This window comes from Dasypus novemcinctus, chromosome 2 (genome assembly GCF_030445035.2).
Source record: "Dasypus novemcinctus isolate mDasNov1 chromosome 2, mDasNov1.1.hap2, whole genome shotgun sequence".
Lineage (NCBI taxonomy): Eukaryota > Metazoa > Chordata > Mammalia > Cingulata > Dasypodidae > Dasypus > Dasypus novemcinctus.
The window spans coordinates 62,228,451-62,254,157 of record NC_080674.1 but is presented as its reverse complement, the minus strand read 5'-3'; the positions used below and the strand labels follow the sequence as shown (position 1 = coordinate 62,254,157).

The window sequence follows — 25,707 nt, the reverse complement described above, 5'->3', positions numbered from 1 at the left end:
CAGGCTTCCTTGACCCGTGTGGAGCTGGCCCACATGCAGTGCTGATGTGCAAGGAGTACCCTGTTGCCGCCTTTCTCCACCTCTCCTCCCCTTCCAGCCCCCGCCGTCCTTCCCGCCAGTCCCGCCCATATTGCCAACCCACAATCTGCCCTCTTCCCCAGTAACTGCTTACCTCAGGTCTATCCATCAGCTTCAGCCTGTCCACAGCCGCCCCTTAGCCAACCCTCCCTTCATCACGCCCCTCCCTCTACCCAACCCTATATAGCTAAGTGTACTTCCGTAATAAAGCAGACCTGTTCTTGCGCTCAAGCGGTCTCCGTGGTTTTTCCCCAACCGCACGTCCCCCACGCCTGGAGAACCGGTGCTCCCTCTTGGGGCACCCCCCGCCGGTGGTTCGGCAGGAGCAAGCCCCCCCGACTCTTGGGCCTGAGTGAGGACGAAACCCTCTTGCTCAGCTACAGTACCCTGCCATGCAGGGGTGTCCCCCGTGTGGGGGAGCCCTATGTGCAAGAGTGCACCCCGTAAGGAGAGCCGCCCAGCGTGAAAGAAAGTGCAGCCTGCCTAGGAACGGTGCCACACACACGAAGAGGTGATGCAGCAAGATGACGCAACAAAAAGAAACACAGATTCCCATGCCGCTGACAACAACAGAAGAGGACAAAGAAGAACACGCAGCAAATGGACACAGAGAACAGACAACTAGGGTGGGGGAGGGGAAGGGAAAGAAATAAAGTAAATCTTTAAAAAAAACCCACACATGAAACAGATTTACTTTATGATTCAATTTATATGGCACTCTGAAAAAGGCAAAATTTAAGGGACAAGGAAGTGGATTTCACCCAACGGATAGAGCATCCGCCTACCACATGGGAGGTCCAAGGTTCAAATCCAGGGCCTCCCGACCCGTGTGATGAGCTGGCCCACGTGCAGTGCTGATGCGCGCAAGGAGTGCTGTACCACACAAGGATGGCCCCTGCTAGGGGAGCCCCATGCACAAGGAGTGCGCCCCATAAGAGTCACCCAGCGTGAGAAAAGTACAGCCTGCCTAGAAGTGGCACAGCAAATGGGGAGAAGATGCAGCAAGATGATGCAACAAAACGAGACACAGATTCCGGGTGCTGCAGACAAGAATACAAGCGGACACAGAGGAACACACAGTGAATGAACACAGAAAGCAGACAACTGGTGTGTGGGGGGGGGTGGCGGGGAAGGGGAGAGAAAGAAATAAAAAATTAAAGGGACAGAGAATACCTCAGCAGATGCCTGGGGTTGGGTTGAGGGTGGGTGATAGACTTGAGAAAAAGGAACAGCATGAGGGAAGTGTGTGTGTGTGAGAGAGAGAGAGAGAGAGAGAGAGAGAGAGAGAGAGAGAGAGAGAGATGGAGCTGTTTTTTTTATCTTGATTGGGGTGGTGGTTACACAACTCTATGCATTTGTCCAAACTCAAAACTGAACACTAAAAAGGTAAATTTTATGTAAATTTTTTAAGAATTTAAAAACTGGTGTTACTTTATATATATATATATATATATATATATATATATACATACATGAAATCAAACAACGCTGTCTATTGGTATTCCCAGAGACCGAAGTATAAGAGTTCTATCTGCAGGATCCTCTACAAGCCAATGAACAGTATGCGGTGTCACTATCTTATTCATTCTATGTTTTCCCATACCAAGAACCTGGAAAATCGGCTTCAAATGAAACCTGACCACATACTGTCACAAAGCAAGGCACACATCAGAATGGTAACTAAGGAATCCATACGTGACACCTTTACCTATTGAACCCAGTTGAAAAAAGGAGATGCAATTCAAGTTTTAGACTGATGGACAGGAAATAATTTATATGTAAATGGTTAAATGAAAATGGAGAAGTTATAGACTGGATCAAAATCTTACATTAATATTTATAAGACAAAACTGGACAAAAATATTCCCAAGTCAAACAAATCATCTTTTAAAAATCAAATGGGGAAGCAGATGTGGCTCAAGTGATAGAGCTTCCACTTACCATATGGGAGAACCTGGGTTTGATCCCTGGGGCTTCCTGGTGAAAAAGAAGAGAAAGTGTGCCCACATGGCAAGCTGGTGCCCACATGAGTGCCCGCGTAAGTGCCTGAGCAAGTGCCTGTGTGGTGAGCCAGTGCCCTGCACAAGTGAGTCACACAGCAAGATGATAACGCATCAAAAGAGAGACAAGGGGAGAGAGTCAAGGTGAAGTGCAGCAGAAACCAGGAACTGAGGTGGGGCAACTGACAGGGAACCTCTCTCCCCATCAGAGGTCTCTAGGACTGAATTCCGGTGAATCCTAGAGAAGAGAAAGTGAGAGGAGAAGACAATACAGACAGCAAAAACAGCAGGGGGGGAGAAGGAGTAGTGGGAGAAGGGGGAGGGGGAAGGAGGGGAAATAAATCTTTTTAAAAAATCAAATGGAAATAGTCAACATGGAATGCTTAAGAACTGAGACACTTTCATATAATTTTTCTTGCAAGCTATTTTTATCTTATTTTTCTGCTAATCTTAGATAAATAATTATCAGGAAAAACTAGACTCAAGAGGTTGTCCTGAAAGATTACTGAACTAGTAATTTCAATACCAGGTTGCTAGTGTATTAAGGTTTCCATGTAAAAGGGCAACCAAGTAAATTAATATAGACAAATACTGTGATTGTAAATGTCTTCTCACATCTTCAATATGTCCATTTTTATGAATCAGAATTTTTAAAAAAATTTCTTTCCCTTAGCCCCCCTGCCCAGTTGTCTTCTCTGTGTCCATTCTCTGTGTGCTCCTTTGTGACCACTTCTATCCTTATCAGCAGCACCAGGAATCTGTGTCTCTTTTGGTTGCATCATCTTGCTGTGTCAGCTCTCTGTGTGCACGCAGCGCCATTCTTGGACAGGCTGTACTTTCTTTCGCGCTGGGCGGCTCTTCTTACGGAGGGCACTCCTTGAGTGTGGGGCTCCCCTACATGGGGGACACCCCTGCGTGGCAGGGCACTCCTTGCGCACATCAGCACTGCGCGTGGGCCAGCTCCACACGAGTTAAGAAGGCCTAGGGTTTGAACCGCGGACCTCCCTGTGGTAGGTTAAGACTTGGGCCCAGAAACTGCCCAGCATCCCTATCCATTGGGCCAGCTCCGCTTCCCTTATTTTGAAGATCAACTTGAAAGCACCACCAGGCCCATGAAAGTCTTTGATAGAGCTAACCTCAAATCAAATGTAGAAATTACATATCCTAAGATATTTAAGTATCTCAAACCTACTGTTTTCACACAACCTCTTTAAAGATTTAAAGGCAATATTAAGCTTTTAAAATAAACTTAAAAACCAAATTTATTTTAAGCACTGGTTCTTTTGAAGTAACTCAAGGACAGTTTAAGGAAAATATTAACCAATATACATATAATGCTGAAGATTAATTTGTTTGTGAAAGACTTGATCATGGATTCAGAGTATTATAAACCAGTGTGTTTCCCGTGCACATGGGGAAAAGTAAGTCTATAAGAAAGTGACATCATTCTGAAAAGGGAATATTATTCTACATTTCAGAAAAGTTCTTTGAGGAAATAAATGGATGAACACCAAAGACAATTTTAAAAATGAAATAAGTGTTATCAATAATCACCATTTATTGGGTGCCTACTATATGCTATAGGCACTGTATTGATGACTTCACAAACATTTTCTCATTAACTAGTTACAGAAATCCTTAGAGGTTAGAATTAATATTTCCAATTTAAAGATAAGAAAATGAGAACCCAGAGAGGTTAAGGTCCTTAAAAGCAAGATCCTGAAATATTCTTGGCAACTTTAAACAAAGATTTCTTTGACTTTTAGAAAAAGAGAAAACCAAAAAACTCACCTTAGCTTTTCATGCTTACATTTCCCTAATTAGGAAATTTCTATTTTGCAGAATGAGAAAAAAAAATTAAAACAAGGTTTTATTAATTTGCCTGTTACATTCTTTTATTGCTCACCTCCCTAAAGAGAGGTTTCATTCTGAAAGGATGTTCTTAATGTTAGACTCAGGTTCAGAGCTATAATAGATACAGTCTTTTATCTTAACAGTCACCACTACAAAAGCTGTAATTAGCCTTAATAACCAAGTTAACCAAACTAAGTCATTCTCCAAATTTTATTAATTCAGAGTTCCACTTTGAGCATTTACTTCCTTCCCCTCAAACATGCCTAAAACATTTGAGGCTTTAAAAATAAAGCTCTTTGATGATTAAACACTTCACTATGCTGTCCCCCTGAAACAGTAACCCTTTCAGGAACTCAGCCAAAAACAGAACCGAGAACTCAAGGAGAATTCAGCATTTCTAGCACCTAGCAGAGGACTTCACACCTGGGAGGTTCTATTTGTTTTTTCTCAAAGGACATTTAATTATTTGCTATGAATTACAATGAAAACAAATACCATGCTTATAAATTACATTACCAGTTTCAAAGTATACAAAGACAATTAATCATTGGTGAGTGATTCATCCAGTTTGTGAATTATTCATGGCACATTTCTGCTTTAGTCTAGCTTTTTCCTACCACCCAGCATACTTTGACTTTCTTTTCCTTTCCACTGCTCCACCTAATCTGCCCTCAGTGATTTTAGCAAAAAGATATAACACATGAGCCAAAGAAAACCAAAACAAGGAAGGCACTTTTTGTAAGAAGAAAAAATTCTTCACACAAGGTTAAATGGTTTCATGGTTTCACAAACCATTTGGTGGTCCCTTGTCCATATTCTATACCTAATCAACACTCAGGAAAAAAAACAAAGGAAAGTGGGTCTCACTGAGGGAGAACACAAATCATCATGAAAGTCTTTTGTTCACATCTGCATTCCACCAGTAGCATGCTGCCAGTGGACTTGAACCCAGAGTTCCAGGCACATGTGAGTAATGAGAATTAAGTCTATGCTCCCTGAAGACCAGTTTTCTCAATCAAACATTAAGATGGACAAATCATCACCTCCATTTTGCCCTACTTCACATACTCATTGCTGTATATTTCCAAGAGGGAGAAATTTCTGATCAATAAGCTGTGATATGCAAAGCGCAATTGGATTATCAGCCATGAGGCCTTGGGGAAGCCCACTTTGTCACTCTGTGGAGGTAGCTCCCTCATTTGAACAACAGGGATAACTGCTTCTACCTACTTCTTGGGGCAGTTTAGACTTAAATAAGATATGCAGAAAGTGTTTTGTAAACTGTAGACTTCACCCAGCTTCAAAACCATTCCTGCAAACTCCTGTGTAGAAGACTTTGATATTGAGGAAACTGAGAGGAAAGTTAAAACAGGATTGCAGAGCTCAGACAGAAAGTGATTCTCTGAACATCCTTATAAATATTTTTTACATTTAATAAAATAAAACAAGATGTCACATTAAATAAGCAAAATATCAGTGACAACACTTCTTAAGCTAGTAATTATGGGTAATTGTACAATTACATTCCTCTTGCTGTGTTGTTCTTAGCAAGAAACATTTCAGTCTCTTTTCCCTCATTTCCAAAACAGGCTTTAACTATGTTTAGCTTTCCTATAGACATTATTCTTTCTAGCTTGGCCTCATTCTGAGCCCGCAGGCATAAATTTACCTAGGTGTTTAAGATGCTCTGGGTAATTTTATCCTTACTACTCATTTCTTAAACTTGTCCCCAACCAAAAAGGGCTATATAACTTTTTCTCTATCCATGGTAACTTCATGCCAAAGGATAGGCAAAGGAATTCAGTGTTAAAGTCTACGCTGACTTTTCTTTCAGCCTCCCTCTCCCCTGCTCCCCAACTCAGAATTACTATTAAAACACTTCTAGTCTACCACCTACTCTGCTTCCCTTTTAGTTTTGATGCCCAGGTTCCATAGTCTTCTGAAGAAAGAACTCAAAACGAGAACTTAACAGCACCCAGATTCTTAAGATTGTGAGGAGGAAGGCATAGGGGGAGAGAGAACAGAGATTAAACCAGGTGAGATTTGACATTAAGAAAATTTGAAGATGGGGAAGAAGTACTGTAAAAAAAAAATTATGATGTTAAAACAGATGTATTAGTCCAATTTAATGGATAAGGTTAACTGGAATAATGGGACTTCATTTTACACATTATTATATTCTATATCACTAGGGATATATTTGGAATTTGAAAAATAACCATTAGAGGAAGCATGAAGTATTGTCTGACTCATAACACACACTGTCTGGTCATACTACCCAAAAACTACCCTAAAACTTAGTGGCTTAATATGACACTATACTGTTATATTTCACCATTCTGTAGGTCAGAATTTCTCTCTCTCCTTGCCACTTCTCCCACACCCCAACACGTCCTCTTCAAGTGGACAATATGGGATTTCTCATAGCATGGCAGCCTCAGGAAAGTCAGACTTTCTTACACGGAACCTCAGGGCTCTAAGATGGAGGAGCCTTCTAGGAGAAAGGAGGTAGAACATGCCAGTTACTTAATACTTGGGCCCAGAAACTGCCCAGCATCCCTTCCACAATATTTTGTTGGTCAATCATGTATAAATATTTCCCAGATTCAAATGGAGGGAACTTTAATAAACTGCATGACTCAATGAGAGAGTAGCAATGGTCTGTGGCCCTCTATAATCGGTCACAATTACCAAGAACAATTACAAATCTTCTAGATTTGAAAGTGAAAAACTAAGGTAAAAATTTGCCAATGTATATGAGAAAGCTGTTAAAATAATCAGACCCAAATAAACCACTCCACATATGAGAAGAGCTGTAAGTCAAAGAAAAAAAAGTCATTACGAAAACTTAACAGTATTAAAGGTATCATCCCAAAACACATTGCAATATTATGTTCTAGTTTATATGCTAATTTTTTATTCCTTCAAGAAAAATCCTAACACCAGGTTATACATGTAATGTTTCAAATTCGATTCCACATTTAAAGTTTTAAAATGTTTGTCTTCAGAGTACAAAGACTGCTCCTTTAACTCCTTTAACATGCTTCTAGATTGGCATCTATACATATCCAACTGACAATAATTGCTACCATTTATTGAATATTTACCTCACATTAACCCCATACAAAATATTTTACATATATTATCATATTTTATCCTCACAAGAAAGCCCACTTTATGAATTTCAAAGAGAAGAAATTTGTGTTAAAGAAAAAAAAGTCAGGATTGAGTCCAAGAACTATGCCTCTCTGCCCCTCCCACCAAAATCAATATTCTTAAACACTATGGTGTCTCGCCTGCTGTCTAGTTATGTAGTCAGAAAGTACTTCCATGAATTAGGATTTGTATATGCAGCTATGCATGCATGAATCCAGGATTACTGTGATTTTGGTTTTGACAGAATCATTGTTCCATTCCTTAAATTCAGCAATATAATACAAATAGTATATTTTTGTCTAAAATTATGAAATAGCCTTAGATAATGAACCCTGTACTTTTTTAAACCATATATTCTTACATACTTGGAACATGTTTCTCTCATGTACAACAAAAACCTACACCGGGCCATCTAAAATGAACCTTAATTAAATAAAAGAAATCTCTGCATTTTTCAGTATTGAAATAAGTCATCTCAATGTAGATTAAACAGGTAAACAATTAAAAGAAGCTCAATTTATGATTCAAAATTGATTATTCAAGTCAGTAGAAATCTGTTTTCTCTGAAAATATTATGATGTACTATCGGGTCTGTTAGAGTCAGGTCCGCATCAGCATTTCTGAGATAATGCACTCATATGTGACTAAATATGCTCATTGCCTGCTGGTGTTTTGCTGGGTAGAGCATTATGATTTGTGACTGAATAAATCAGCTGGCCATTTTCTACCTACTGTGGCCCCCACCCCCCCAAGTCAATAAAACTTATTTAATTGTACTTTAGTTGTTTTTAAAGTTCCATCTCCTTCATGTTTTCTTTAACATGCAAATCAATGCAATAATTTAAATAAAAGCCACAAATTTTCTATAAAGGACACTTACAATTTTTGATAAATTTTGCTCTTATATTTTACAGGAAGGTAACTATGGGTATAATGTCACTGAACAGAGAGCAGGAGATGGGCTGGGCAGAGACAACAGGGATTAGAGGCCTGTGAGTGGGAGGGCAGAGGAGCCAGATAACCAATACCTTCTCTCACCACAAGAATGAGAAATGTCAATGGTTCCTTTTTCTCTGGCTCAAATGTGGAGATAAGATTGTTATATGAAAAGCTTAATTTCTACTTTCTAATATGTTCATTCTTATCAAATAGTAGCAGGCAAAGTAAAACAACTTTTGATATTTCCCAGGGTCCCACAGTTAACAAAACAATTCATAATATTTATCATATTTATTTTTGTTCTCAGAGGCTATTAGAAGAGGCTAAAATTTCATGCATGATCCAATTAACTAATTATACTTATTTAGAGGCCATGAAATGCCTAATTGCAGTCACAAATAGGAGATCACTGACATAATTAGTTGTGCTAGACAAACAAAATTTCTCGGGTCAGACCACACTAAAATTGCGACCCTAATTACAGTATTGTTCTCAGTACAATGCTGACTTAATATGTCAGTCACCCCATGTTTAGAAAATAAGTTTAATTGGTAAAAACAGCCTCCTAACTTTAAATTTAGTAAGCTAGTTTTTAATTTACTAAAATGTTTTTGGTAAAATTTCAAAATAAAACCTCAAGGATTCTGTAAAGAGTTTTTGAGATTACCTCAAGCAAAGCTAAACCCTCAGCAAAATGGAAGACAAATAGTTATCATGTAACCAGGTTCTGAGAAAAATCTTCAGTAAAATAACCACCCTTTTGTTGTAGGGAAAGAAAACAAACCAAGGATATTTCAAAACAGGAAACTGGTATCCTGAATTACGTTCCTCTTGGGTAAACCTGTGGCCCTCATCTGATATGCAGTCTTCCCTTCCCCATTTGACTTTTGTCAGTGCTGCAGCTTCAACATGCAAGATTCATCAAAAACAGCCTGACCTCATTAGGAGCCTGGTTCGACAGGAAATTATCAGAGTCAGCTACTCCAGCCCTCCTTCCTATCTGTCTCCTTTTCAACTGGAGAAAGAATAGAGGGAGGGTAGGAAAGACAGAAAAAATCAGAAAGAACAGAAAAAGACAAAATGCAAGAGGACTTTTTGAGATACACAAAGGGCAGTCAATAGGTGGTGAGGGAAGGCCTGTGAACTGTGGAAACCTGTAAGAACGGGTTCTGTACTGGTTGCTTAACTAAGCTATCTTCATCAACAGTTCCAAGGTTCATCTAACAATCCTGACTCCAAGGAAATTATTCAAGTCTGTATGAACCCCATTTCTGAAAAGAATCTTTAGATCTTCACTTTGCCTCTCTCCTACAAGTTTCCTGTCAGGCACAGACAAAAGGCTCTTGAGATGGGCAGGGGAAAAACAAGAGAACCATTTATGTGTTGTGTATTAATTAAATGATGTTACTTTAGTCCTTGAGACTCCACATTATGTCCATTTTACAGATAAAGAAACTGAGGGTCAACCAAAGATAAATGACAAAGCTACACAGTTTGTAAACATGAGGATTAGAGTCCATACTTAAAGAATGTCTCGCTCCAATGACCGTGTTCTTTGTGCCCCAGTTGAAGGGTCTGAAAGCTGAAACAGTCCTAGTAAGCTTTAAAATATGCACCTGCCCCTTTGGGAAAAAAACATGCTTGGTTAAGTATGATGAAAGAATTAGTTTTGAAAATATATTACCAATTGACACAAAAGAATGTCAATGTACTGCAGTGGATTAGATCTACCCCACAAACTTCCTCACCCATTGCCTACATAATCTTATTTCTACGGTTACCTTAAGCTTCTATATAATATTTGGGGCTTTTTATTTTTCACTTACTTATTCTGTTTCCTGAATTGGCTGGAAGCTCCTCAAGCTCTATTCCTATCTCTAGACACTGCAAACAGTAGTTCTTGTTAATTTATCTACTCTACTGTAAGACACTCTTCTGTGCAATATATATATTTTCAGATAAGTGCTTCCCTGAGTCACTGGTACAAAGATCTTCCTTTCCCTTGCCATGGAGAACCAATTTAGGGCAAATATATTCAAAGCCTTACTAAAAAAATAATTGAATTTACCAATGGTTATTATTATAGAATGTTGGTGACCTGGTGAAGACTTTAGTACTATATTTAGCAATCCCAAGGAAAAGTGCTTGCAGTATTCTGTCAGATTGGAACTGCAATTTTATTCATAAAAACAAGTTCTTAATGCACTGACTTTCTATGGAGTTGAAAAAGGACCTATGGTGGGTGCTGGGTTTCTTGGAGAACAGAATGTTTCATTTTGCTCTAATTCATTCTATTACTGAATTAAACTTTGATATATTGGTCTTGACAAGTGCGTCATGCTGATTGTATTGTGTATGATAGCATAATCACTCCCCATGCGTTTCCCACTGGCTGGCTGATTAATGTAACAGATTACCTGCAGCATTGATGGCAAGGGGGAAATCACTGTCCTTCCATTTTCTAAACTGTTTGTATGTCAGTGTGCATGTTTGTGTAAGTTCATGAGTTCATGAGTACCCATGAACCTGCACATGGACAAAAATGTCTGAATAAGGCAGGAAGAGGGCAGGAAAAGAGGATGCAGTAAAGATTAAAGCCTTTCACAATCACTGTTTTCAGTAGTCCAAAATCTATCTTTGCTACACCTCTAAGAAGAGCAGCTACTTAAATGTGTTCATCAGTTTTAACAAATGTACCACGCTAATGAAGGATGTTGTTAATGTGGAAATGTGGGAGGTGTAGGGAGTTGGGTATATGGGAATCCCCTCTATTTTTTATGTAACTTCTATGTACTCTAAGTACTTTTTAAAAAAATTAAAAAATATATACCAAAAAAAAAAAAAGCCCTTGAAGACAGTGATTATCAAGTATGTATTCTAAATCTCAGAAACTATTATTCTAGAGAAAGGAAGGTCTATTATAATATCAAGAGGTCAAAGTTGCACTGCTCTTGGCAAAGGATGTGCCTCCTCTCATTCGAACCCTCCCCCTCTCCCTCTCCCTCCAGCGGGCTCTGTAGGGCAGTGTTTTAGCACTCCCTGTCTAAGCACCACCCACTTCTAATTTCTTTGCCCCTGACCCCCCTTAACCTAGCTAAACTTAAATTAACTGTGATAACTTGTGTAAAATACCTTGCTCAGTGCCCAGCGTGAGCCTTCCCTTGGCTTCTCCTTCATTCACTCTACCTCTTGGTATCTCTGATTTCCCATGAAGCTCCTGGGAATGGCTTAAAATGTGGCTTCTCAGATTCGTTAATTTTTGTATGTTGCCACTTCAGGGGTAAGTAATGGTAGAAGGAAATCCACCCCCCTCGCAGCCTATCTTTCTTCATTTTCACTTCCCCTCCCCTGCTGTACTCTATACCAGGATAGTATCCTCTAGATTCACAAGCTAGCAAAAGACTCCCAGACTCCCTCAACCAGATTCCCCATTGGTGGCAGTTGCTTGAGGGCAAGTGCAGTACTAATTCTCAAAAAATAGGAAAAATAGGGAGAGAACTTTTCTAAAAATTGTTATTAGGAAGGAAAGGACACATTATACCAATGCTCTAACATTCTTATTAATCACTAATGTGAGAAGAGCACATCTACTGCCAATGGACTCATGTAATAAATGGAATTCTATGTTATAAATAAAAGAAGATAACTAGAGCCCATTCCTGGTACAAATAATGCTACCATCATACTACACATATAATGTAGAACATTGAAGTGTACTTAAATGAACCCTAAAGTATCTTAACTCTTAATGAAATCTTCATGATCTATATTTAGAATAAGATTTTACAAAAACACACAATGGAATGATCTCCAAGTGTTGTTAAAAATTATCCAACTGCAAACCTAAAAAATGTGACAATGAATGTCATTTAGAATCTCCAATTGGTTAGATAACAGGAATGAATCACCTATAAAGATCTCTTTTAATCCTAAGAATCTATTATTTTCTATTAAAAATTATCTTTTGAAACATTTCTCCATATCTACTCTACCCCATATTTGGTATGAATGGATAATTAAACCCAGCAGCTGCAGTCAAGAGAAGGATGGTTGATAATATTATATAGGAAGTATCTGACATAGGTTTGCTCACTGTACAGAAATATGCATTCTCTTTTTTGTTAACTTCTGATCCAAACTAGAAATTACTCTGCCAACTTAAAGAAGCAGAGAATAAACCCCTCTTCCTATCCCCACATCAGGGCAGAACCCAGAGGCCTTTCGCCCAAGAACACAGAGTTCTCAGTTTCAAGAGACAGAGAGCAGTGGGACCACACAAACAGAGAAAGAAACCAGGCCTCAGTAATGAGGATCCAGCAGCAGATAGGCGCTCAGGGAACACTGCTAGCTGGAAGGAAAGCTCCTGAGTAATACAATTGACAAAGACCCTGTATTTAGAGAGAGTTCTGAATAATGAGGGGAGCAGCAGAGCTCCTACAGAAGCACATAACCCCATTCCAGGGCATGATAGCCCATGTACAAGATGGCTCTGCAGAGCCTACTGACCACATGAGGTTAAGTAAGTGTTGGCAACTGTGTTATCGCTGAGATCTGACGATGGCCAGGGCAGAGGCAATGAATGAGCGAGAGGTCTTTGTGGGCTCTTACCAAAGGGAACTGGAAAGAGAGGTCAAAACTTCTGTACGATATGCTAAAGTTAATTATGTAACAGTTCCCAATGAATACCATGTATTTAGCTATTTCACATTAATATGTTTGTTCTCTCAGAGAGTCACTGTAAACATGGATACTGACGGATGATTAAATTAGGCTTGGCTGTAAATGACTACTGCAACCAAGATTCTGGTACCAAGGGTAGGCAGATCTGGCCAGGCAGTGGTTGACTGCTTTTACAGGACTTACTGCTATCTATGTGTGTTTCCTTTAGCCCCAGCTCTGCTCCAGTAGAGAGACTGGCAAGCAGAGGGGCATATTACGGTCATTTACAATATGCTTAAAATACATTGGGGACATTGTCTGACTCAGTGATTAAGTCTTTAAAGTCACTGGCAACTGGGATCAAATTCCTATTCTGTTTCCTTTGTACCTCAGGCAAGTTATCTATCTCTTTAAGCCTCCGTTTTCTCGGCTATAAAACTGCAGCTAATAACTACCTACCTCATAGGGCTGTTCTAAAAGGATTAAATAAAATAACACATGCTTTAAGTGCATAGTATAGTGCTTGATAAACATGTGTTGTCAATTGTGTTATCATTAGTAGCTGGACCAAAGTGAAAATTTGAGCCTACTCTCTCTCCTTCTCCCCTTTGAAGTAACAATGAATGACAAAGTTGGACTGAAAATCTTGAAGACAACATTTCGAAGCCTGCATACCCCTCCACAATGAGCTCACCACTGTCTTCTGTAATTCTTTCTTTCTGGAATATTCTCAGTCCTTTTTCCCTACCAATTCACTTCCGTGAACATCTTTTAAATCCATATTATTAAATTCAGTTTGTACAAATCTTTGTACTAATTTGTAAATAAATTACTCTATGTTTCTCAGTTCATTCATCACTGTTCTAATTTATCATGTCTCTTAATGTTTGCTTCTCTCCATTCTCTCCTGACTACCAGTTCCAACACCAACACCAAAATCAAACAGCTAATACATCTGTCTCTCTGACACAGCAAGTGCTTATTCCATACTCATAAGAGTGACCAAAATAAGGCTTCTGGAAAGAAGGGTTAACAAGACAGCATGGACATGGTAGACAGTGGAAAACCAGTATTCTCCTGTGCACAGGGAAGATAAATTGTTAAATGGCAAGCAATCCCTTATATGTTGGTTAGTCATGATTTATTCTATACTTGGAGCTATATGGGAATTTCCAAGTCTGTACTGACATCTTTTTGCTGCAAAGGGCTCAGGAATAGCTGTTTGCTCCAAGGCATAGCATAGAGAAAACCACTCTGTATAAGGCCAACCATGTTTGGAATGCCTTCTAGTCTTAATGAGAAGCAGTTTAGTCCTTAGCCATTGGCTAACGACCATCAACTTAAAAATGTGGAGAGCCTGAATTAGAATTTAACTAGAAACTATGTATGGGGTTAAAAAAGGCGGTGGGGGTTACTGGAGCCTATTGCTTTCATAGATGTAAGAATGAGATGACATTTCCCAGAGATTTCTTAACAGTCTCTCTAAAGCAGAGTTTAGAATCTTATTTCTGGCTGTGTACCAAGGACCTCCTAAATTACCTGGAGTATCATTCTGAATGGGGCTTAAAACTGTATACGGTCCAAAGGGTAGGCAATTTACGTCCTCTACTGCTGAATATTGTCAGATTTATCATGATTCCAAATGTCCTGAATCTGTAAACACACTAATCTATCTAGCACTGTACCAGAGAATATTGTAGCTGTTAATAAGAAGCAGTCAATCTAGCCTTACAACGAAGTTCAAATTGGACATATAAAGCAGTTACTTAATAAGTAGTCAAACTGATATGGGCTATTGGGGGGGGGGCGGGGAGGCTCTGCATTTCTTCATGAATAACCTGGGCTGTTTGTGTCAAACAATAAGAACTGCAGCTCCACCTTTCATAACCATGCCAACCACTCCAGTCCTGGAAAGCCAATTAAGTGATATAGGCTCTATAGACCTCGGATATTCATGGAGAATACAAAATAAATACATTAATTCAAGCTAACTGGGAATGTGGGGAATATGTGTTAATCCAAGCTTATCTAGTACGTAAACAAAGCACCATTTGACTCCCAATTCCTATGTCCTCTGTAAAAGGAACTCAAAAATCCTATTCCAGGCTCAGGTTTTTGAATAGAAAAGTTCCCAAGCCCAGCTGGTCATTATTAAATTTTCCTTCCCAAAATTATTACTGAGTCCTGGCCTTCCACATGTGATTATTAAATCTCTCTGCTTCCACAGCATTTCTGGGAGCTTGCCCGGCTCGCAACGAAGGCCAGAGATAGGAGCACTTCGCTGCCCCTTCCGGATATCTCTGAGGTAGCCGGGAGGGCTCAGGTGAACCCCAAATCTGGGTGCCCCTGGACTCCTTTCAGTCCAGAGAAAGGATGTGGGCTCTGCCAGAGTCCTCCCAGGTGCTATCAGATGCACTGGAAGGTCTAAAAGGATATTCTGGGGGAAAAAACCGCCACATACCAGGTAAGACCCCCCCCCCGAGGTGGGGCATAATGTCAGGAAAACCTAACTAAAAATGTTAGAAGGGGAGCCTGATCAATTCCCAAAAGAGGACCCCAGTACCTCCAAAATTCAGGGGGGGAAGCTGTCTTCTCCAGGTCTGAAAGAAAAGAGAAAAAGCCTGATGTTTAGGTTTAGCTTACTGTGGTTTAGCATTTGTTTCTGGTTCTGCCTCCACTAAAATGGTAAAGGTTTGATTGTAGTGGGGAAGGACGTTAATGAGTTTGAGTCCTAACGCATGCTAAAAAATTGGTCTGAATTTGGAAAATCTTGGTTACAGAAAATGGGTTAGTTTTTACTTGGTGTGAATATGAGTAAAATAGTGAAAGGGTTGAGCCAGAAATAAGTCTTTGTTTTGGTGCTGGATTGCAAATGAGCTTGTTTTGTAAACAGCAAGGATAAGCAAAAATCCTGCTGAAAGTTTAGGGTTAGCAGTTTCCCCTCCCTAGGGTTGCAATAATTGACGGGGGCTGTAGTTCAGGGGCAGTCGGCTGGAGGGATAAAAATTATGGGTTGAATCAATGGGCTTTGTGCTTTTGTCTGTGTGTTCTAAATGCCGGTGGTGTGTGTTTTCATTCCTCCAGATAGTAGTTTTAGATTGTGTAAAATGGTAAACTTCGGTTAGGCAGGAGCCCCTCCCTTACCATTAACAAAGGGGTAATTAATAGTTTATAAAGCAGACCGCAGAGTCTAAATGTGCATGAGCGGGCTCCACTCTCTTTCCTGCTCTTATGAGCCGCTCTCACCATTTGCCAGGGCTCAGGAATTCTCCACGTCTGTGTCTATGCTGTGTACCCTGGTTTATTAAATCTGGCTCCAGTTAAAATGGCTGGGTCAAAGAACAGTGGCTTGAATCATGGCCCAGCCAAGAAAGAGGTCCTGTCATCCTCGTCATCCATCCGTGTGTGTGTCATCCGTGTCCCCTGCCCCCCCTCAGAGAGCACCAGGCCCTGCCAAGTTTCTTCAAGCCATTTTAACAGCCATTTTAACAGCCATTATCTTGGAACTTGCTGGCCATTGCCTTCTCCCACCCCCTCCCCTGGGGGGTGGGGGTGCATGGCAATGGTGAAGAGCCTAGGGCTTACCCCTCCAGGTCTTTATAAGCCATTTTCTTGTCTGACCACACCCAGCTGCCTGGGAGGGCAAAGGTGGAAAGACACTGGACAGAGACAGAGTGAATGCAATGGAAATTCCTTTCCCCCAGGGTGGTCACAGGCCAAGATACCTTTGCATAATTAACCTCTGCCTGTGTTTTGTCTTTCTGAATTTCTCTTTGCAGGTCTATGTTAAAATGCTTTAGAATATTTTAAAAACTAAAACTGGTAAAGTCCCTTTATCTAGCAAAAAACTATTTTCACCTGGGAAACCCAGAGCCTGTTAGCTAGAACAATTAACCTGAATCACTTAATGGCCTTTTAATGACTGGTTTAACTAGAAAACTGTCAAGCAATAAAGTCATAATAAAAAACAGCAAAGGAAAAATAATACAATTTGTCTTGGCAACTTCATGTTAAAATTTAGCCAGCCTGTCTCCCATGTCTAAGACTGCTCCAGAAATGCAAAGGAATAAAATTCTTTTGTTTTAATCTGTGCTTAATTTTGTGTTCAACTTTAAAATCTATTTTAACTTTATCAGTCTGCTTGTGCCTAGAAAATCAAATTTAAAGTTTACCTGTTACAAGTTGGGTAAGAGTAAAAGGTAATCTGGAAATAAATCTTTGTCTTGCTGGTAAATTTAATGCATAACTAACAAATGAAACTTATTTAATTGCTGGAAAAGGCGGGAAAGGCTGCACAGAATTGTTACTAACAAAATTATTTTAATTGCATAATTAATAAATAAAGGTACCCAAATTAATTTTAAATACAAGCTTTCTAGAAACTAAAAATTAAAATCATTGTATAAGTACCTTTATATATATATATATATATATATATATATATATATATATATATATATAAAAAACTGAAATTTTTACAGCGGAGTAAATGTAGCTTAAATTTCAGCTATTATAATGGTAATATTAAAGTAATTTACTTTTGTTTATGACTACTTCAAGTTTATTTAGTGGTTACTGTAGTAATAGTAATTACAACTTAAACTTATCTTTAATTATAATTATTTTATAACTAACTTTACCTATCCCTAGGTAAATTATTGTAATAGTTCAATTATTGTGATAGTAATCATAAACCAAATTTGCTTTTGCTTGCAATTACTGCCAGTCTGGGCTCACTCCTTGCCTCTGCTTATGGTTCTAAAACAAAAATTTGTATCATAGCATTGCGGACATTTTGGTTATAAGCCATTAATTAAGAAACAATTCTTGTGCAAAACTGCATGGTCACAGTGCAAATTAAAGAAAAAGCCTTCCAGGAGAACTTTCAAATGTTTTGCAGTTAAACTTGTTTTAAAAAAAATGAAAGTTTTAAGTAACTAAGTTGTGTTTCTGTGTCAAACTATTCACGTCTGCCTATTTGCTCAGTGTATATCTTCATACATCCAGGATGGTAATATCAAATTAACAAATAATTCTTAAAAGAGCTCTGCTCAAATTGTTAAAAATTAAAATATGCAGCTACATATGTGATAAATATTGCTAAAGCCCAAATTAGGCTAAAACAATTTATTTAGCTTGGGTATTATCTCTGGTTTATAAAATACCAAGTTAATAAATTAACATATGTATTAAATCTTTAAAATGATGAAAATTCTAAGTTTATATCTAATAAAATAAAATAAAATAAATGTAGGGCTGCCCTTTCTTAAATGCATAAAGTAAATTCCATGAGTTGCTAATTGTAACCTAAGGTAAATTAGCCAGTCTGTGATTATGGTCAATTATAGAGTTTGTAAAAACATCTTCCAAACTAAAGCATTTAAATGGCTCTAGTTCTAAAATGACATTATTAACTAAAGTCCTAAGTTGATATTAATGTCAAAAAAAATAACTTCATAGCAATAAAACCTGTGTGAAAGTCACCTCAATGAACATATTCAAGTAATAGTAATGAAAAGTTACCCTTGATTCCACTGGGAATCTTGTGTTTTCATTTTAAAAATGGAAAATAGTTTTACCTCTACTGCTAAAGTAAAATACCTGCTAATTAATATCTTCATGTAAAAGTGTAAAAGTAAAACTCAAAGCACTAAAAAGTTAAGTTCATTTAATATGTAACACATTGCACTGAAAATGTTTAAAAGGTATATAAAAATCAAAGGATAGACTTTAGCATTATCAAACTCTCTTGTGCATTGAATCCAGGCCTTGAATACAATGTACTGAGTTACTGGCTAGTTTGGTCACTGACCCCTAAAACAATAAAAAGTATCTACTACATTTCTGATTGTGCTCCTGAAGTGGATGAAAACTACTTTTGCAGTTTCAAGTTCCTGCAGCAGCCAGCAGTAGCTAAGTACAGCCATATGTACAATAAATATCGTCTCCAAACTGGCATTGTTCCATAGTGCCAGAGAGTGCTATGAATCAGGCTGGTAAAATCTACTCCCTAGTTTCTCTCTAGAATCAATGGTGCTGCAACTTGTGTGAAGAACATACCAAGTGGAGCCATAATCACCAGAGTATTGTAAGTAGAACTTAAATACAAATAGGCATTTTAGCCTGCTCCCATGGAGAAATAACATATAAAGTATTGCAAACCTGAAACTTAAATCTGTTAACTGCAGCTCAAAGAAAAACTTAGGTATTGAGTAGTATATTAATTAGTATTAAGTACTGTACCTATATCCTATTCTAAATATATGTCTAATAATTATGGTAAGATTTCTATTAAATCATATGCAAAAATACATTGAGCATGTTAAAAGTCCTGGTAAACTTCATTTTCTGAATAGTTAATGAACATGTTTATAAGAAAAAAAATGACCATCTTGCCTGAAAGCAGTAGGGCCAACAGTGCTTTTAATCTAAAAAGTCACCAAATTAATTAGGGGCAACCTCTCACATCCTTCTCCTCACACTAGGTGAAGAATGTGCTTCAGCCCAAAGCCACCAGTCATTTACAGGTAATTAGTTAATTAATACCAGGCTCAATTATTAAAAACCCCCAAGGTGCCATAAGGGTGTATCAAACTCTTAACCCAAGTTTCCCTCCTATACCTTATTCCAGCACCTGTACTAGTACTTAAAATTCGCCAGTATACCATAGTATACCAAGGGTAAACAAACCAGGACAGCTGGCTTAGGGTTCACCCTGGAAACTAACGGATGGCTTGTTAAAAATGCTCAAATATACCTGCCAGGAGCAGTGCAGTAAAAAGTCCTTCCTGAATTTCACCAAGGCACTCATCTAAAAAAAAAAAAAGCCCTAACCAGCTTAACCAAATGGATTCTCAAAAAACAAACAAACAAACAACAAAACCTGGTAAAAACTGTTCTCAAAAAGATTTTATCAGAAGTTACTCAATTAAAACCAAAATACAAAACCTTTACTCTGTAGTTCTGATCACTCCCACAGCTATTATAAATGTCCAGCTTTGTGTACTAATCCTGAATAAAGTCAGCTACTCAGGAATACCAGTTCACCAGAAGCACCTGATGAAACACACAAGTGCCAGTCACTAAATAGCCTGGAATGCATCTTCAAAAACTAAGCTAAGTACCTAATACCATTGTCTATTACAATCTCTCTAGAGTTAACCAAGAACATAAAATAACTTTATATATAGAAATAAATGAATATATATATATTGCTCCCCACCAACTTTAAAAAGGTGCCGTCTTTGCAGGCGCCTAGACTTTTCTACTTCTGTAATCCAGTGTCCTATTAAAAAAAAAAACAAAAATTCATCTATTCCCGAAGTTCTAATTAAGTTTATTTCTTTCAGAATAAGCATCTTGTTAACCATGTGAAAACGTCACCCAGCTTCATACAAAGTGCCAGATTCGCCTTCTTCCAGTTAAAATAAAATAATAGTTTTTACACCTTGTCAGGTATGGCCAGCAGGAAGCAGCTACAGAAGAAAGATCATCTCCCTTCAGCACCCCTGTAAGATTAAAGATGTAAACTCTCTGAGGGAAAAATAAACAGGTAAATAAAATAAAGAATTAATAGACGGATCTGGAACCTGGTAGAAAGTGCACGTGAACATCAGTAAACCCCAGGATGGCTGCTGGAGGGTCCCCACCCCCAGGATTCTGCTATCCAGATTAGGGACTTCGTCTGAGAACAGGAAAAAGGCCCAGATGTTCCCCAGGAACTTTGTCATTGGGGCCTCACTGGGAAATTAATGGGTGGGGCAATCAATCAAAACAACAAACAGCCAAAACGCCCCCCATTCTCTCATCATACTTCCTTGCTTCGTATTTAATGAACAATGCAGTAAAAACACAGACAGCCACCCACCTCATAACTCCAATACTGATGCCCAAGCCTTAACAAGTTAAGCTGGCATCAAGGGAGGGATGATATGGGCTGGGGGGGTGGGGAGGCTCTGCGTTTCTTCATGAATAACCTGGACTGTGTGTGTCAAACAGTAAGAACTGCAGCCCCACCTTTCATAACCATGCCAACCACTCCAGTCCCGGAAAGCCAGTTAAGTGATATAAGCTCTATAGACTTTGGATATTCAGGGAAAATGCAAAGTAAGTATGTTAATTCAAGCTAACTGGGAATGTGGGGAATATTTGTTAATCCAAGCTTATCTAGTACTCAAACAAAGCACCAGCTGACTCCCAATTCCTACATCCTCTATATAAAAGGAACTAAAAAAATCCTATTCAGGGCTCAGGTTTTTGAACAGAAAAGTTCCTGAGCCCAGCAGGTTGTTAACTAAATTTTCCTTCCTAAAATTATTACTGAGTCCTGGCCTTCCATATGTGATCACTGAATCTCTCTGCTTCCACAATAAAACTAGCCTTACAATGAAGTTCAAAGTAGAAAGACAAAGCAAACTACAGTTGCTTCTGCTCTCACAGAATTAGGTACCCAAGTCAGATGCTCTAAGGAGAACTCTGAGAGGTATCTTCTTGTGAACAAATGAGCAGAGCCAAGACAATGGCAGCCCATCCTCTCCCTAAGAAACAGAGTTCATGAACTAGAAAACAAAACACTGTTTAGAAAGAAAATTAAGTGTTTAAAATTCGGTGAGAAAACAGTATACCATACTTGAAAACGAAAATTTAGGAATTTCTTCCTTTTGATAAAACTGTAATTAAATTTTATTGAACTGTTTCTTCTAATTACATCCTTTATAATTAGGTTTTAATAGACTGGCAGCCACAAACTATAGTTTTATGGCACAAAGTTAATATTAAAGTCTAAGGAAGACCTTTAAGGAAAGAGACCCATCAACACAGATGATGGGTCTCCTCATCCCTAAAGAACCCCACAGAAATTAAGAGTGCTGAAAAGACAGCCATTAGGGTTAACAGCAGGTTCCTTACCATCAACCAGCACTGGCTTGTTCTTTGAAATCCAAAGGTTAGTTCTGTGATCTGCTTTACAGAAAATGTGCATGCTACTTAATAAACAATGCAGTGGAAGAGGTACATTCTACAGCTTCTACTCAATGTGCAGACTCTACCATAGCAATGGGACTGCTTTAAGATTTTAGTATGTTTTCTTATAGCTTATGACACAATATCACTCATCTTGACTGGATTACTGTGTATTTGGGAAATTAAATATCATGAAGAGAAAGAAAAATTAATATTTGAAAAATGATTAATGTCTGCAAATGAAATGCACTTTTAAAAAGGATCTTAATAGTATGCATCTGTATCTATTTCCTACTACATTATGAAAATTAGGGAGTATATTGCAAGTTAACTCAAACCAAATGAATATTGTGGGCATTTATTTTGGAAAAGTAGAACTGAGAATAATCGGTTTCTTTGTTAGCTGGAAGATGGGGGATGGGGGGGGACTAGGCCTTTCGCTGCCTCACTAGTTTGCATATATTTGTTTAAATGACAGAAAATGAATATATGATATTTTAAAAACTAATTTTGAAACATCAACACGTAGGTTTTAATAAATCACAGAAACTCAGAAAATGGTAAATCTTGGGGAGGGGGACATCTGATTCTATAAAAAATCTCAAATTTTATATTCTTCTGGCTGACAATCTGATAGTCCCAAATCCCTGTGGTAAGAAGCAGAGTTACTTGGCTAAAATAATCTGACATGTACATAATCAGATTAAAGATTTCATGCTGGGAGTCTTTTTTTTTTCCTGGTGCATTGGCCATTGCCAGAAATGGACCCATCAAATCTACCGGTGCTAAGGAGTTAAGCATCTAAGATTTAATTTAACAGTTTCAGCTTTATTAAGCTGTCACAGAGCGGCCCCACTTTGATAACAGTAGCTGCTCCAATTATGGCTTGGTTTAGGGTTGACAAGTATAATGATTCATTCATGGCACATGAGAAGCAATAAAAGGTTGTTTTGCATTACAGCTTTAAAAATGTGGGCACTTTTTTCATTTAATTTGTCACTTAGCTTTTGCTAAGAGGACATTTAAATTGCAGTAAAAGGCAAATGGGGCTTTTAGTTTAAATGTAATCCCCATATTTAAATGATCTGTAATGGCGCAGTGTTGGAGTGGGAACACTATTGTCTCACAGTGGGTCCTGATGGTGACATGTGACATTTGTATTCAGGTCCTGCATTATCCATGTGGCTAAAGGGCTTCCAATTTCATTTCACAGCCAGAAGCCTGCAGAAAACACCAATTAACTTGCAGATCCCATTTGCCGACAAAACTCAGCCTCTTCTCAATGTCTGGCATCTGGCAGTGCTCAGCATTTAATTCCAAAGCAGAGCCTTGAAGCAATGTGAGACCTGTACAGGGGCACAAAGTCAAATTCCCCCATTTTATTAAGAAGCAAAATCCCTCCCTTTTTGTAGTACAGAAGCAACTTTTAGTTAATTTTTTGGTGAATGAAATGTTAAGATGTGATGGCTATTGTTACTTCTACATGGGAATTTTCACAGAACTTAGACCCCATTAAAGTGGCAAGTGACCTTTGCTTGCCATCAGATACATGGAATTTATAGCAATCTAGTAATGACTGTGGAGAAGCAGCCAGAGCGAGGAATGCAAAAAAAAAAAAGGAAAGAAAGCAAGCAAGTAAGCACAGGACTAGTAAGTGTGTTTGTCATCCTAAACTAAAGTCAAAGAACTTGTATAAAGCCTGATTCATGATCAGAAAACAGTCAGGGGTAACTAGAACCAGCTGGTGGAAACTGCCATCTAATGAGAACTTTTGACTGAGGGTTAAGGTACATAATTTCATAACCAACCTGGAAAGGTGAGAGGTGAATATGGATTAATGTGAACACTGTAACTTTTGATTCTGTCATTTGTTAACAAAGAAAATTTTAATTGGTATTTTCTTTCTAACCAGTTATTTGCAATTCTAGGTTCCTTTAGTACCAAAGCTCTTTAAACTTCATTATTTCATTAACCAATACTTTTTCTTTAGATGATTCCCTTTATTAGTTTTTTAAAATGCTAGTCCTTTTTTATGTTTCTAAACCAAGTTAATTCAACATTTACTATACAGTTACAACCAAAGAGGGTTTACTGGGAAAAAAAGTAAATCACTCAGTATTCTATAAAAATGTGTTCAAGTCATGTATAACTTGTGTTACCTAATCATCACACCATACCCCAAATATCCTTCTAATACCTGAAATAATTTACAAATTGGTTTAAATTATACTTGGGGAAAAGGATCACTGCTATTTCAGGTGACCCAAGGAAAGTACCACACCTAAGTTATTACCAGACACTTAAGTAAAATGCCTGGGAGAAAGATATCTAACATTTGCAATTGGCAAGCAGCAGGAACATATAAAAAAGAACCAAGATTAGTTGTCACCCACAACCAAATTTCTAAACACACATCCTATAATGTGGAAAGGAAACTGATGTTGAATTCTTTACCAACTTGCTGTATTAACCCAGATCACATAAGTCTCCTAACCTCCCTGGATTTCAGGTGAACTTGATGGTGCCTTCCAATTATTATGATTGTGTGGTGTCTTCACATACAATACAATACACATACAATAGCTTCTTTTGGTCTAGACTATCTATAACCCATAATCAAAATCAACAAATTGAACAAGCAGGCAGCATTAGGCAGAGTTAATGCAACCCACAAATGGGATCGATTTAGCATGATGTGGTTCATCATTTGCCAGAAGAAAGAGAGAAGGTGAAGTTATGAAGAGTCCTATAAATACTATTTCACTGAGAAAATGATCTTCTATTACATATAGACAGGATCTTCCTTCCATAAAATTAACATAGGTACTGATGTAATACTTGTGAGGAATTTCATTTGTCAATAGAAAAACAAGAAAACCAGTACATCTTCTCTATTTCATTACTTGTCTAGCAATGCACTGAGTAATAAGATTCTTCCTGACAGAATTCCCAGTATCTTTTTACTGGACATGTCTAGTGGATTCCTAATTCTTTCCATCACCTGCTATATTTATCTTTATCACAGGAATTTGGGAAGCAATAAAAATTAGAGTTTGCTGTACCTCTGCCATTATCCACAGTTTATCTCAATCTATAACAACCCAAATAAAATTAATACTCAACTACTTTTGAACTTTTTAATGTGGGCAGAAGGGAAGAGAAACTCCAAATTTTAGTTGACTTGATTAAAATATTAATTTTGCTAATAACCAACTCTATTATAACAGAGAGTTATTTTAAAGAACACAGTTTTTCTCAAATATGTAATTCCTGAGCTTACTTTCCTCTAAGTCAGACAATCCCTGAAAACCCTGCCAAATTTTCTATCAAAAGCCAGCCCAAGTTCTCATTTTCCTATCCTTCCTAACCAGTGTATGTTACAGTTTTTTTTTAATACTAGTCCTTTTTTATGTTTCTAAACCAAGTTAATTTAACATTTACTATACAGATACAAAACTGAAGAGGGTTCACTGTGAAAAGTAAATCACTCAGTATTCTATAAAAATGTGTTCAAGTCATGTATAACTTGTGTTATGCATTCTCTCTTCAGCAACACTATGAACACGTTCTTGAAGCATTCAACTTTGGTCTTAACCACACAGCTCAATAGTAATTGGTCAGAAAATTTATATTTACCCAGCTCATCCCAGAGTTGCCTGTATTTGTCAGTCATTGCAGTGCCTTGTTGCCTCCAAAGTGACAGACGGGGGTCAGCCATGAATTGCTCTGTTATCAAGGTCAGCATCCGGGCCCCATTGGAGTCCCTCATCTTCAACATCTCCCGCACCTGGGGGGAGGGAGGGAGCATGGGAGAAGAAATGAACCTTTAGAAAAATGTTCAAAAAACAAACAGTAACATAGAAGTTAGAACATTTTTCTCTATTTCTTCCTGGAAATAAGAAGTTAAGCCTTTATATACCAGCCTTCCTATGCAAACAAAAGCAGTTAAAAACAAATCTCTACCTAAAATGACAATTTAATTGGAGAACTGTCTGTAAATTTTTAAAAATTATGTTTTGAAATCCACACAAGGAAAAGAAGTTTGGCTAACTTTCCAACC

The 25,707-nt window shown here is 38.1% G+C and overlaps 1 protein-coding gene across 1 annotated transcript in view; it reads right to left on the bottom strand.

Annotated features, from left to right (window-relative positions):
- Positions 1-25,707, bottom strand: part of ZSWIM6 (zinc finger SWIM-type containing 6) — a 237,920-nt gene that overhangs the window by 41,263 nt on the left and 170,950 nt on the right. Inside the window, exon 4 of the mRNA XM_004458857.5 lies at positions 25,284-25,434. Within this exon, the coding sequence (XP_004458914.2) occupies positions 25,284-25,434 (151 nt within the window). The remainder of the gene's footprint in view (positions 1-25,283; positions 25,435-25,707) is intronic.